Source organism: Oncorhynchus nerka, linkage group LG2 (assembly GCF_034236695.1).
Source record: "Oncorhynchus nerka isolate Pitt River linkage group LG2, Oner_Uvic_2.0, whole genome shotgun sequence".
Lineage (NCBI taxonomy): Eukaryota > Metazoa > Chordata > Actinopteri > Salmoniformes > Salmonidae > Oncorhynchus > Oncorhynchus nerka.
In genome coordinates, this window is record NC_088397.1 from 65,384,856 (window position 1) to 65,400,257 (window position 15,402).

General features: G+C 42.1%; 1 protein-coding gene across 1 annotated transcript; it reads right to left on the reverse strand.

The window, feature by feature from the left end:
• Positions 1-508: 508 nt before the first annotated feature.
• Positions 509-1,985, reverse strand: LOC115145939 (vasopressin V2 receptor-like). Its single transcript, XM_029687630.2, has 2 exons — positions 1,091-1,985; positions 509-934 (listed from the first exon to the last, which is right to left on the reverse strand). The coding sequence occupies exons 1-2, from the start codon at positions 1,953-1,955 to the stop codon at positions 726-728; spliced, it is 1,074 nt and encodes a 357-aa protein (XP_029543490.1). The 5' UTR covers positions 1,956-1,985; the 3' UTR covers positions 509-725.
• Positions 1,986-15,402: the final 13,417 nt, after the last annotated feature.

Genomic DNA, 15,402 nt, shown 5'->3' on the forward strand with positions numbered 1-15,402 from the left:
CTGTGAACACACAGTTTATATTTTGTAAAGGATTATTTCACCATGTCTCTGCCTGGCCTGACTTGCCTAGTTAAATAAAGGTTAAATAAATCAAATAAAAATTCATAAAAGCACTAAACAGCTTCTCCAATGTTGATGATGAAAGTTTGATCGTTTACAATATATTTATGAAATATAAAAATAATAACAGGCAGTAAATTAATTCTATATGCCTGCTACACAATATTTTGCCAAACAATTTGCAGGTGTTAACATGGATTTTGTTAGATTAGATTTGGAAAATTATTCACATAAGGTACCAAACGAATCTATTTTCTGGACTCCACCGACCTGTTGACCACACCTTGTCACAATGTCTCTCATTACTATGTTGTCTGACAGAGGTTTTACAACCGTGATTTAGCTCCCTGTGACGCCCAGCACCAGCCTACAGCACCAACCGCCTGCCTTTATCCATTAGCGGGGGTTTACCCCCAGGATTTGGCGCGTATTTGCGCAAATACCCTACGGTCCGCTCACAATTATCCTACCTATTTCTGGCTCCATTATAGTGAGTGCTTTAATGTCCCCGAAAGATCACTTGATACATATTGACCATGATATCGAGGGAGTAAATGGCCCGTCATTAGAACTGCCCTTGACTCGCCGTTGGTTACCTGATTGACTGTGCGTGCCTCTAGTCACTTGCATCCCAACACACCGTGGGGATTTGAAAACCGTGCGTTCTATTTGGAGTCGGAAATGCTTTTGAAGCTCACGTAGAGCGAGCTGACCACCGCGGCCTCATCATTAATGGAGTCTTTCACTTCGGACGGATTCCGGCACAGCACCGTTTCCAGCTTCTTGGGCAGCTGGCCGCTGAAGAGCAGGTAGATGCAGGGGTTTGTGCAGCTGTTCAGACTCGCCAACAGCATCAGGATGGTGAACGGTGTCGCTACAATGACAATAACACAAGATGAAATTACGCACAGGTAGACTAGCTTACCCAAAATCAGAGGGCGTGTAAACAATAAAGCACTAGGCTACATCAACAGTCATAATTGTTAACTTTATTATTTAGTTATAATAAGATTGATATCCGTGTTCTTACTTTCCGTCGGCGCGTCTATGTCCCAAACAGACCAAAGCTGGACCATGAAGAACGGAGTCCAGCAGATTATATAGACGAACACAATAACCACCGTCATCTTCACGGTCTTGATTCGTGCTTTGGATACCCCGGCCACGCTGCTGGTTCTGGAGGGCAGTCGAAAGGCCACCCCGCTGCCCCCCTCCTGATGCGTCTTTAGATAAAGGTTGACCTGGATGGCTCGACATATTTGCACCTGGCACACCACCACAGTCAAAATGGGTAAGACAAAGATGACCAGCGTGGTCCAAGTGATGTAGGTCTTCAGGCCCCAGGGCTGGATGAAGTCCGCCCAGCAGTCGAACACCCCGGGCGCCACCTGGACCCTCGAGAAGATGAACATCTGAGGCAGGCCGCCCACGAGGGAGATCGTCCAGGCGACGCACACTGGGATGTTCCAGCGCGCGTGCCTCCTCTGAAACTTGACCATGGGGTTGCATATAGCCTGGTAGCGGTCAATGGTCATCACCACAATCATGTAGGTGGACGCAAACATGCCCACTACCTGCAGATACTTCACCAAGCGGCACACCAGGTCTGGTCCAATGAACCTGTCAGTAATTTCCCACATGAGCTGCGGGCAAACCTGGAAAAACGCAACCACCAGGTCTGCGATGCACAGATGGAACACGAAGACACGCATCCTGGAGACCTGTTTGCGCCGCTTCCACAGAACCAGTAATAGCCCGGTGTTCAGGATAGAGGCGCTTACGAAGATAACACTGAGCAGCGCGATCTCTACTTTAGCAAGTTTCTCATCCCGGGGCGTGTCCTCAACCTCCATCATCATACTGAAGTTACCGAGACTGCTGTTAAACGGGTGCATGGTTTACTGATGGAGAGCGAAGAGGAGGGCAGCAACTTTACGCACGAGTGTTCTTCTTCAGAGAAACAAATACAAAGATCCATACACTGACTAAATGAGAAACGTTGATATGCTATTATACTATTGTTATGATTTACCTACCATATCTGATCTTAACTTCTCAAATAACAATAAAAAGCGAGTCTGAGTGAGCAAGTTAAGTTGCGTTTAGGCTAATTAAACTTCGAAATTACAATGAATAAATGCGTATCAAATACTGACATCACATCTATGTCAAAACAAAATGGCCTAAATGTCCAAAAAACTCAATGATTTCAATCCATAAAAAAAAAATAGGACCATAGGCTAAAGAAACGTAGGCCTAGAACTTAAACAGACACAACTTACTGATCATTCATTTGATTGAAGTGCGCAGGATAAGTCTACTGATGAGGTGTTGCAGTGGTTTCTCTGGGTTTTATATTATTCGCATGGGAGAGGGTGGGGTGGAGCTTCCGCACCACAGTCCGCGCGTACAGCGGCTGCCGCTTTTCTTGACTAGAGAGCCCTTTACACTCTAGCGAGAAGTCTCAAATATGATCACTTGTATAATTTAAAAAAAAATGTAAATATTGTTTTCTTTTTTAGCATAACGCGATCGTTTTTTATTTAGTTCGGTCAGCTAAAATCGAATTAAATCTAAGTCAAACGTATTTGTCACATAGCTACAGTTTACAGCAGGTATAAAAGGTGCAGCAAAATGATTATGTGCTATAGCTCCCTCAACAACGCAGTAGGCCTACATTAATAAATAATAAACAATAACAACGAAAATAGTTTACAAAAATAAAAGTAGTAGAAGTAATAGAAGAGGTAGTATGCATAGTAATAATGGACTATTTACAAATATAAAGTGGGTAGTGGAATCATTAATAGAACATCATAGTTGACTGTGTGTATGTTCTGTGTGTGTGTGTGTGCGTGTGTGTGTGTGTGTGTGTGTGTGTGTGTGTGTGTGTGTGTGTGTGTGTGTAAAGGTTGGATGTGTCATTAGAATTCAAATCATTTCTAGCGTGTCAGGCTGCTACAGTAGGTTGTCTGTACTGTATTAGGCTAACAGATGTTTACATTGGACTGCACTAGGGATAGGCCTACTTGTTATATACAGTAAGCACCCAGTCTTTGGAAGTTGTCTCAGCCTGGAATTCAGTTTCCCTTTCCATAAAGAGCTCCATGCTTCTACATAATAATTCAGGTCTTTAGCCTATGTATTAGCTTCCTGGGAGGATGAGATCATCCCAATTTACACAAATCTGAGCGTTCCTGCAACCCTAACCCCAAACTCCAAAATGTAATGTTCCTCAAATAAGTAGGTTACAGTAATACAAATTTTACGTTTAAAAACAAAACTTGATACAATTATCACAATTCATAATCCTAAGTCTGATGGTCGGTGGCATTGCTTAAAAATGAATGATATGTTTCTTTGAGTGCCCTAATACCCAATGACCTATAGTCTCATCCTCCCTATATCCTCCCTATATTGGCCTATCCAGACAGACACAAACAATCAGTCCCATCACAGGGCATGGAGATGTGCCAATGTAGCAGAACACCATTAGTGTTCCTAACAACCCCAGATGTCCTGAAACAGTCCGTGTTGATTCGAGACAGAGAATTGACTTCAGCTGGTTAAATATGTTTTCTGTGGAGAAATTACTCAGACACTGTTGCCCTTTGGGTTCCTCCTTCTGGAGGTGACTATCACAACTATATCACACGCTAGTGTTCATGTGGAAAAAATGAAAAATCAGGATAATTATATCACTAATTACTCTCACATGCCCATTGTAAAGATGTTGTGATGATAGGTGCCTTATGATCTGTGAATCTGACTGAGCTCAGCCTCTGTGCCCAGCTTGTCCTCCCCTCCCTCGCTGCACATATTCCTCTGGATCAGAATCCCTGGGAGTTGCAGGTGCTCCTCTGGTCCTGTAAGACATACAGCATTGGGTTTACCCACTAAGAAGGAGGAGGAGGAGGAGAGGGAGAGATAATCTGATTATCTGTCTGAGTTACAATTCATATTAGGAAATCAGTCAATTGAAATAAAAAAATTAGGCCCTAATCTATGGATTTCACATAACTGGGAATACAGATATGCATCTGTTGGTCACAGATACTGTACCTTAAAAAAGTAGAGATGCGGTTCAGAAAACCAGTCTTTTGGATGGGGTGTTAAGCCCGGTGTCCTGGCTAAATAGGGAAGTCAATTAAGAACAAATTCTTATTTTCAATGACGACTTAGGAACAGTGGGTTAACTGCCTTGTTCAGGAGCAGAACGACTGATTTTTACCTTGTCAGCTCAGTATCATGCTGAAACATGAGGTAATGGCGGCGGATGAATGGCAAGACAATGGGCCTCAGGATCTCATCACGGTATCTCTGTGCATTCAAATTGCCATCGATAAAATACAATTGTGTTCGTTGTCAGTAGCTTATGCCTGCCCATACCATAACCCCACCACCACCACGGGGCACGCTGTTCACAACATTGACATCAACCACCCACACAACGCCATACACGTGGTCTGTCATTGTGAGGCCGGTTGGATGTATTGCCAAATTCTCTACAATGATGTTGGAGGCGGCGAATGGTACAGAAATTACCATTCAATTCTCTGGCAACAGCTCTGGTGGACATTCTTGCAGTCAGCATGCCAATTGCAGGCTCCTCAAAACTTGAGACATTTGTGGCATTGTGTTGTGTGACAAAACTGCACAATTTATTGTCCTAATTTGATATTGCACCTTTTATTGTCCTAATTTGATATTGATTACTGCACTGTTGAGTAGAGCATGCAAGTTAATCTGACTGTTGTGCATAGGACAATAAAACATGACCCCCTTTGGATACATTTTTGTCAATTTAGTTTGAGGTCTCAAGCTACTGTTGCAAGTTAGAATAGTAGAATACACAAGGTCAAGTTCAGATTTTGGTGGCCCCCACCCTCATCAAAATTGCCCATCCCTGGTGTAGAGTATATGACTGGGTGTATGTATGCCTGATAAGAAAAGGTGTAGACTACCTAGGTGACTCAAAAGCATGTTAATATACAGTGCTTTTTGTGGTGCAAAAGAACACAAGGCACTGCAACGTGCTGCCGGAAGAGGTATGGTTTGATGTTGTGCTTGTAATGACAGACAAATGTCAAACCATGTTCACTACAAAAAATAGGAACAAAATCACAACAATAATATCAGAGCAATGCCAACCAGCTCCTTCACTTTTAAAGAGGGTAATTGTACTACCACCATTTTATTAACCTCGTCCCCAGCCTCTATTGCTACAGCATAGAGACAGCTGAGAGCCGGCCGGGTTGGCGAGAGAACCATTTTATTAACCTCGTCCCCAGCCTCTATTGCTACAGCATAGAGACAGCTGAGAGCCGGCCGGGTTGGCGAGAGAACCATTTTATTAACCTCGTCCCCAGCCTCTATTGCTACAGCATAGAGACAGCTGAGAGCCGGCCGGGTTGGCGAGAGAACCATTCTATTTGCATCCATCTGCACCGTCTGTAATACCTTTTTTTCCATCATTTCAAACATTCCACTGTAGGGTAAAACTAAAATGCTGCACATTTAGAAAACAACTTTACAAGAATCACACTTTTGCATTACAATTTTACTTGAAACAGAAACTGTTTAAACATTTTTATGGCCAGGCACCACCGGTTGAAATACAATTTTGCATCTACCTTTACATTTTTGATTTGTTGGTATTTTGGTCCACTAAATCAAAACAAATCAAATCAAATTTATTTATATAGCCCTTCGTACATCAGCTGATATCTCAAAGTGCTGTACAGAAACCCAGCCTAAAACCCCAAACAGCAAGCAATGCAGGTGTAGAAGCACGGAATACTACTATTAGTATTTTCAAAAAGTACAGCATTTTAAACAGGTTGCAGCATTTTAAGCAGGTTTATTATCACAAATCTTGCCCTGGAGGCAGAACGGAGTGATTTCCGCTAGATAGGGCAGCTGCAAATTCAAATGATCTATATCGTAAACATAATGAAAACAAAAATGTGCTTGTTGGTCTTAATTTAAGGTTAGGGTTAGGCATTAGATTTATCAGTGTGGTTACGGTTAGGGTTAGGTTTAAAATGCATTTTTATTACTTTTTGGCTGTGCCAGCTAGTGAGGCATGACCACTTTGCAGACCTGCCTCCAGGGAAAGATTTGTGACAATTAATGCTAAACTGCCATTTTTTAAAATGGATGAATCCATAATTTCAAAGCTCACTACACATATTTACACATTTGAAAGCCCATTTCATAGAGAATGTAACATTCTCAACTATATGTACTGTAGTTACTTACTTTGAAGAGATGGTGATTGGGTCTAAATTGAAATAGGTGCTTGACGTTTGATAATCAAAAGGAAGTATACTTGTCTTTAACTGCCATTTCCCGAAAGTCAGATGCCAATTAATTTTCCTCAGCTTCAGAAGCATCTACATTCACAACATTTTGTGTGGTTATCTTTAGATATATTCTCGAGACTTGCCCAGAGGGAATTGTTAATTATGTTGTAAATCTTCTATTGTAGATCAAATTGTCTTCAGAAAAATTTGACAAAAATGCATTTTATGTACATGTCTTTAGTATTTGGCAGATAGAACGACAAAAAAAAGTATTTAGCCACAATCTGCTCTGTGTAAATTCGCTCCTGGAGTGTCTTAACAAAATTATGCTGTGTTCATGTGCTAGTCGGAACTAGGAAACTCGGAAATGTGTGACTTGCTAACTGGTTGTAGTTATACACATGCCATGTTCAACCAGGAACAGCCTCTCTCTCTGGGCATGAGAGTACACATAAATCCCTAAAGGCCCTCACTCCCTATCCAGGAACAGGCCTCTCTCTCTGGGCATGAGAGTACACATAAATCCCTAAAGGCCCTCACTCCCGTTAGCAAGTCGGAAATGTCAGAGTTTCATAGTTCTGACTAGCACTTGAACCCGGGAAGTGAAACCAATATTTAGGCTGACTAATGCCGTGTTCACTTGCTAGTCGGAATTGGAACCTCTGAGTTAAAGGGAGTGTAAATTATTTACTATAGCTTCCTATTGGTTGAATCTGATACTTCCCAAGTGAGAAACTCGGGATCATATTTCTATAACGAGTCAGCAAATCGGAAACTTCTGAGTATATTATTTCCGACTAGCATGTAAATGCGGGATTAATCCAGTGTCCAGAAAAATGTATTTGTGGGACAAGCATATGCACACATTTGAGATATCACATAATTTGCATATTTTAATACAATTTTTAAAAAAAAGTTTAATACAAAAAAGTATTATATTTGTATCTATATTCAACTGCCCAGTGGTGGAAAAAGTACTCAATTGTCATACACTGTGCCACTTGGGACGCCCCTACTTAAGTACTTTACACCACTGCTCGTGTCTGGCCTTAACTGAGTTCAAATGATTTATTTCTCAATAAATAAGTAACCATTAATAACTATGTAGACATCTTCTGTATAAATATTGTGTCCAAAATGTACCTTACATGTAAAATACGTAATTGGTCAAGGTCCAGTGACGGACAGTAAAACGGACCACTTAGTAGAGACGTTCACTCCCCTGCCCTTAACATAAAATAATTAGCTAAAATGGGAAGAACTGCAATGACAAAAAAGCAAAGCAAACCTTCGTCGCCTGAGTTACAAGCCAAGTAAAATTACTTGTAAATCTACTTTGTCTCTTGAGCGTCATACAAAGGGAAAGACAGCCACGAGCTACTCAGTGACGCAAGCCTACCAGACAAGCTAAATGCCTTATAAGCTTGCTTCGAGGCAAGCAACACTGAAGCATGCATGAGAGCACCAGCTGTTCTGGACGACTGTGTGATAACGCTCTCGGTAGCCGATGTGAGTCAAATCTTTGAACAGGTCAACATTCACAAAGCCGTGGGGCCAGAAGGATTACCAGGATGTGTACTCAGAGCATGCGCGGACCAACTGGCAAGTGTCTTCACTGATATTTTCAACCTCTCCCTGACCGAGTGTGTAATACATACATGTTTCAAGCAGACCCCATAGTCCCTGTGCCCAAGGAAGCGAAGGTAACCAGCCTAAATTATTACCACCCCGTAGCACTAACGTTGGTAACCATGAAGTGCTGAAAGGCTGGTCATGGCTCACATCAACAGCATCCTCCCGGATACCCTAGAACCACTCCAATTCGCATACCGCCTCAACAGATCCACAGATGATGCAATCTCAATTGCACTCCACACTGGCCTTTCCCACCTGGACAAAATGAACACCTATGTGAGAATGCTATTCATTGACTACAGCTCAGCGTTCAACATCATAGTGCCCACAAGCTCATCACTAAGCTAAGGACCCTGGGACTTAACACCTCCCTCTGCAACTGGATCCTTGACTTCCTGACAGGCCGCTGCCAGGTGGTAAGGGTAGGCAACAACATGTCTGCTACGCGGATCCTCAACACGGGGGCCCCTCAGAGGTGTATGCTTAGTCCCCCCCTGTACTCCCTATTCACCCATGAATGGGTGGCCAAACACGACTCCAACACCATCATTAAGTTTGCGGACAACACAACAGTGATTTGGCCTGATCACCGACAACGATTAGACAGCCTATGGGGAGGAGTTCAGAGACCTGGCAGTGTGGTTCCAGGACACCAACCTCTCCCTCAATGTGAGCAAGACAAATGAGCTGATCGTGGACTACCGGAAAAGGCGGGCCGAACAGGCCCGCATTAACATCGACGGGGCTATAGTGGAGCTGGTCGAGAGTTTCAAGTTCCTTGGTGTCCATGTCACCAACGAACTATCATGGTCCAAACACACCAAGACAGTTGTGAAGAGGGCACGACAACACCTTTTCCCCCTCAGGAGACTGAAAAGATTTGGCATGAGTCTCCAGTTCCTCAAAAAGTTCTACAGCTGCACCATCGAGAGCATCCTGACCAGTTGCATTACCGCCTGGTATGGTAACTGCTCGGCATCTGACCGTAAGGCGCAACAGAGGGTAGTGCGTACGGCCCAGTACATCACTGGGGGCAAGCTTCCTGCCATCCAGGACCTATATACTAGGCAGTGTCAGAGGATAGCTCAAAAAATTGTCAAAGAATCCAGTCACCAAAGTCATAGACTGTTTTCTCTGCTACCGCACAGCAAGCGGTACCGGAGCACCAAGTCTAGGACCAAAAAGCTCAATAACAGCTTCTACCCCCAAGCCATAAGACTGCTGAACAATTAATCAAATGGCCACTGGATTATTTACATTGACAACCCCCCTCCTCCATTTGTTTTGCACACTGCTGATACTCGCTGTTTATTATCTATGCATAGTCACTTCACCCCTACCTACATCTATAAATTACCTCGATTCACCTGTACCTCTGCACATTGACTCGGTACCCCTTGTATATAGCCCCGTTATTGTGTTACTTTTTATTCTTTTTTACTTTACTTTAACTCTTTCTTGAACTGCACTGTTGGTAAAGGGCTTGTAAGTGAGCATTTCATGGTAAGGTCTACACATGTTGTATTCCGCGCATGTGACAAATAAAGTTCTGATTTGATTTTATCCTTAGGATGTTGGATCCCATGGGTCTGCTGGCTCTCTTGAGAATCATGAGATGGAGTCAGTCGGCAGTAATGATTCCTCTGAAATTGAGCCCAACCAGGATGAAGGCCTACCTGTGGTGGCAGGTGTGGTGGTAGAGATTTCAAATGTTTGCCCTGAGAGTCCTATGAGAGATGATTCTGGACCTGTATGAGTGAGGTTGCTTTGGCCGACCCATACAGTATGTTGTTTCATGCTGGGTAAAGGATGAACTGGGAACTGTTACAATCGTCAAAGTTTTGTGAACTGGAATTGTTTGTATTAATTTGGGGACAGGTCGAAACTCATGAAATATTCATGGCCATTTAGCTAGCTAGCTTGATGTTGCTAGCTACTTTGTCCTGGGATATAAACATTGGTTTGTTGTTTTACCTGAAATGCTCAAAGTCCTTTTTTCTGGATCTTTGTAGAATTTGGACCCATTTTGAGTCACACAAAATAGTGTGTTCTCTACTCCGACAATTAATCCACAGATAAAAGTCTTCAGTCTTCAGTCTTCTTCTCATGGAGCCTGGTGTCTTCATGAGGAGCATGAGGACCTTCCCAGCGTGCTGAACGACCTGAGCCACATCACCCAGTGTGTGGAACAGTGCCTCCTAGAGGACAGGCAGCAACCCAAGGAGGCATAAGGACAGGGGCCAAATGTATCAAGTGTCTCAGAGTAGGAGTGCTGATCTAGGATCAGGTCCCCCGTCCTTTTAATCTTATTCACTATGATCTCAAAGTCAAAACTACATGAATACTGTATCCTTCACTATCTATTCTTTACTATCTATTGCATCTTAGCAGCTCTGTCACTGCTCATCCATATATTTTATACTTCTATATTCTCATCCCATTCCTTTACTAGATTGTGTGTATTAGATTTTGTTGGGGAATTTGTTAGATATTAGATTTTGTAGTGGAATTATTAGATATTGCCTGTTCGATACTGCAGCACCGTCAGATCTAGAAGCAGAAGCATTTCGCTACACTCACAATAAAATCTGCTAATCATGTGTATGTGACCAACAAAATTGTCAGGACCCAGTTATTTAACCCGGGTCTCCGGTGTGAGAAACAGTCCCTTAGCAAACTGAGCCACTAATAGTCGGCAGAACCCAGAAGATGAGGCAGACACAGCAGTACTTGAGACGGTGTTTTAATAAAGTAAAAGGAAAGTTCTTCAGGCAAAAATATAAATCCACAACGTCAAAAGTAATTCCAAGAGAACGAAGGTAATCCTCCAAGACAAAAAGGTAAATCAACAAGGTGGTAGGTACAGCAGAAAAAAGCCTCAAATGATAATCAAAAATAAATAAACAAGAACAAAAACAGAGTACCACAAGAGAGTCCAACTGGCACAACAAATGTTCACAGCATCGCTGGGTGCCAACATTCAAACACAGAGCAAAGAACTGAGGAAAACTAAGGGTTTAAATACAATCAAGGGAAACGAGGCACAGGTGCAAATAATAACTGGGAACAAGGGAAAACAAAAGGGTCAAAAAGCACATCTAGTGACCAAAACCGGAACAACCCTGGCCAAATCCTGACAAAAATTTGATTCAATTTTGATTTGATCCTAGATCAGCCCTCCTACTCTAGGACACTTCATGAATATGACATGGATAGTAATGTAATTATTCAGCTCAGAGTCATATATACTAGATATCTTTATATGGCTTTGATTCAGCTGTATTTGATGAATTCTGAATCTATACAAATAATGAGATAACAGCATGTAAAATGGTATGACTGGACACAGGTAGGTTAGGGTGATTTCAGTGCTGTAGCAACTAGTGAGGTCTTCTCCATTTATTTAGCAATTTCTTAATATGGACTTTGTAGCCTACATGTCTGTGCATTCATTGAGTCAATAATGTGTTAATAATAACAATAATAATACCAATTCAGTGGCCTGACTTTAGAGCAGGTTTTGCTCATCAGCTTGTTAGTCACATTTACTGGGTTTGGAAGAGATTAAAGATGAAGTCGGGACAACAAATTCTTAACATATGTATTATTCTGTCAATGGTTATCTTCGTGAGACTACCAATGTTGCATAAGGTGAAAAGTTCCTCAAGCATAAGTGATTATATGCTTTGGTTATACTAACAACAGAGTTGAATTCTATTAAGGAAAGAGACCAATGTCATTTTTATATTCAGTTCCATTCATGTGTTAGGTACTGTACTATTCTATAGTGTCTATAGGTGTGTGTGTGTGTGTGTGTGTGTGTGTGTGTGTGTGTGTGCATTCTATGCAACTTCACCTCTGAAGATATGAATGTGTGCTACAAGGCAGTGGCTAAAATTATTTCCCCCAGCACCCGTCATGCCAGAGGAGGGAGATTGTTGGTGACCTGTTGCTAGGCTACGAAGAAACACAATCTGTCCCTGTCTTTGTAGTTGTTGCAGAAACATGCAGGCTGGGGAGAAGAGGAAGAAAACCTGGGACCCCAGTCCCTTCAGGCAACAGCAGTGAGTCCAATCATCTTTCATTTTTCTTTCACTGTGGAACCATTTAACTCTTATCCCTATTCCACAGCTCATTTGTCTGACATACAGTACATGTACAGTACATGTACCATACACCACAGGGTTATATGCAGAGTAGACACAGCTAGATTATTTACTTTCGTAGGTTAAGCAAGGCTGTATTGGTTATACTTGAATACTGATTCACATACCAAAATAGTATGCAATAGGCTGTAATGTGTATGCATGCAAGCAATTGTATGTAGGAAGGCACTTTGTATCTCATATGGGTGAAAATGTGGAGATCATTTATGCCACCATATTTTTTTGAATGCGTGAACACAATGACACACACAGCATCACAGATACAGATTGAGTGCTCTCTTTGTGGTGGATATTTATCTGCCTCTTATCTTGATTCTGGCAGATTACAACACGTTCCTCTGCCAAAGACGTCAATCAGATATAGAATAGAAGATAAACGGTTTCCTGCCAGCTTTCAGTTATGTCAATTTATCCCAATAGTAAAGATGCGACTATTAACACACTGATGAAGTTCTGGTTTACTTCAACAGCATGACATTTTGGCCCCAGGGTCACCCTGTGGTGTTTCCACATGTCCACACAGACCACTGGACCAAAATGAAGACTGCGGTATGGACGTCACCAGTACTTTATATGTAGTCTGATTGATGTGCTCAAAGCAGTATCACTGGTTATGCACAGGGCCAGGAGTCTTAACTGGTAAGGTCTTGTGGTCAGGAAAATCCCCTGGCCCTACATGAATAATTGAGGAAAACTATCATATACTGTAGCTACACCCTTGAACTTTTTCATATTTTGTTACATTACAAAGTGGGATTAATATATATTTAATTGTAATTTCTGGTCATTGATCCACACAAAATACTCCATAATGTCAAAGTGAAAAGAAAATTATACACAGTTTTTACTAATTAATAAAAAGTTAATAACTTAATATAGTCGTTGCATATGTATTCACCCCCTTTATTTAGGCAAGCCTAAATTAGTTCAGAAGTAAAATTTGGCTTAACAAATCTCATAATAAATTGACATAATTATTTAATGACTACCCCTTCCTCTGTCCCCCATACATTCAACATCTGTAAGATCCCTCACCCAAGTATTGAATTTCAAGCATAGATTCAACTACATAGACCAGGGAGCTTTTCAAAAGACTCATAAAACAGGGCAGTGATTGGTAGATATCTTTAAGCATGGTCAATATAATAATTATGCTGTGGATGATGTATTAAACCACCCAGATACATCAAAGATGCAGTCGTCTGAACTGAGCTGCAGCATGGAAACTGCTCAGAGATGTCACATTGCGGCCATTGGTGATTTTAAAACAGCTACAGAGTTCAATGGTTTGATGGGAGAAAACTGAAGATGACAAGACCTCAACAGAATTTTAAAAATAATACAGGGCCAATATTGCACAATGCAGGTGTGGAAAGCTCTTATGAGACTTACCCAAGAAGACCCACAGTTCTAATCTCTGCCAAAGGTGTTTCAAACATGTGTTGACTCAGGGGAGTGAACACTTATCTAATAAGGTATACAGTGCCATCAAGAGTAATTCTTGCCCCTTGACCTTTTCCACATTACGTTACAGCCTTATTCTAAAATGGATTCATTTCATTGTTTTCCTCATCAATCTACACACAATATCCCATAATGACAAAGCGAAAAAAGTTGAGACATTTTTGCAAATTTATAACATATAAAAACCAGAAATACCAAATTTACACAAGTAGTCAGACGCTTTGCTATGAGACTCAAAATTGAGCTCAGGTGCATCCTGTTTCCATTGATCATCCTTGATGTTTCTACAACTTGATTGGAGTCCACCTGTGATAAATTGAATTAATTGGACATGATTTGGAAAGGCACACGCTTGTCTATATAAGGTCCCACAGTTGACAGTGCATGTTAGAGCAAAAACCAATCCATGAGGTAGAAGGAATTGTCCGTAGAGCTCTGAGACAGGTTTGTGTCGAGGCACAGATTTGGGGAATGCTACCAAAAAATGTCTACAGCATTGAAGGTCCCCAAGAACACAGTGGCCTCCATCATTCTTAAAATGAAGGAGATTAGAACCATCAAGACTCTTCCTAGAGCTGGCCGCCCGGCCAAACTGAGCAATCGGGGGAGAAGGGCCTTTGTCAGGGAGGTGACAAAGAACCTGATAGTCACTCTGACAGAGCTCCAGAGTTCCTCTTTGGAAATGGGAGAACCATCCAGAAGGACAACCATCTCTGCAGCACTCCACCAAACAGGCCTTTATGGTTTAGCTAGACGGAAGCCACTCCTCAGTAAAAGGCACATGACAGCCCACTTGAAGATGGCCAAAAGGCACCTAAAGCCTCTCAGACCATGAGAAACAAGATTCTCTGGTCTGATGAAACCAAGATTGAACTCTTTGGCCTGAGTGCCAAGAGTCACGTCTGGGGAAAATCTTGCACCATCCTTACGGTGAAGCATGGTGGTGACAGCATCATGCTGTGGGGATGCTTTTCAGTGGCAGGGATTGGGAGACTAGTCAGGATCGAGGGAAAGATGAACAGAGCAAAGTACAGAGAGATCCTTGATGAAAACCTGCTCCAAAGTACTCAGGATCTCAGACTGGGGCAAAGGTTCACCTTCTAACAGGACAACGACCCTAAGCACACAGCCAATACAATGCAGGAGTGGCTTCGGGACAAGTCTCTGAATGTCCTTGAGTGGCACAGCCAGAGCCTGGACTTAAACTCAATCTAACATCTTTGGAGAGACCTAAAAATGGCTCATGACACAATGTATATTAGACCAGAAAGCATAGAGCTGTTGCTACATGTTGAAATGGTTGGCAATTTAAATAGTCAAGAGAACGCAGGGACGAGGTCCCAACGTTGGAAGGGCTTCCACTCTATAGACCAAGCAGACTGAGCCGGATGTTGCAAAATTGTTCAAACTAAATCTCTACCATAGGACCAGAGAACGTGGAGATCATCCCCACCGTGAAATGGTTAAGCAATCTACAAACTAAAGACCAACTATTCAGTCTGCAGCTGTTTAAATACTTTAGTCTGGTAAACGCATCGGATCTAAGAACAATGGTACTCTGAAAGATCTATTCTCAAGAACAATTGCGAATGGTACTCTGACGTATCCATTATAACAAGCTACAACTACGAAAGACTTTGATTGGTCAACAGACTATCCAGCAGACGGACCCTCGATCGCAGAGAAGAACAAAGGCATACACTCGTAAATATGTCAATTGCATTTGTCTACTAAGCCGTCATATCAGCTTAGCCCACTTGGGACTTTTCAGT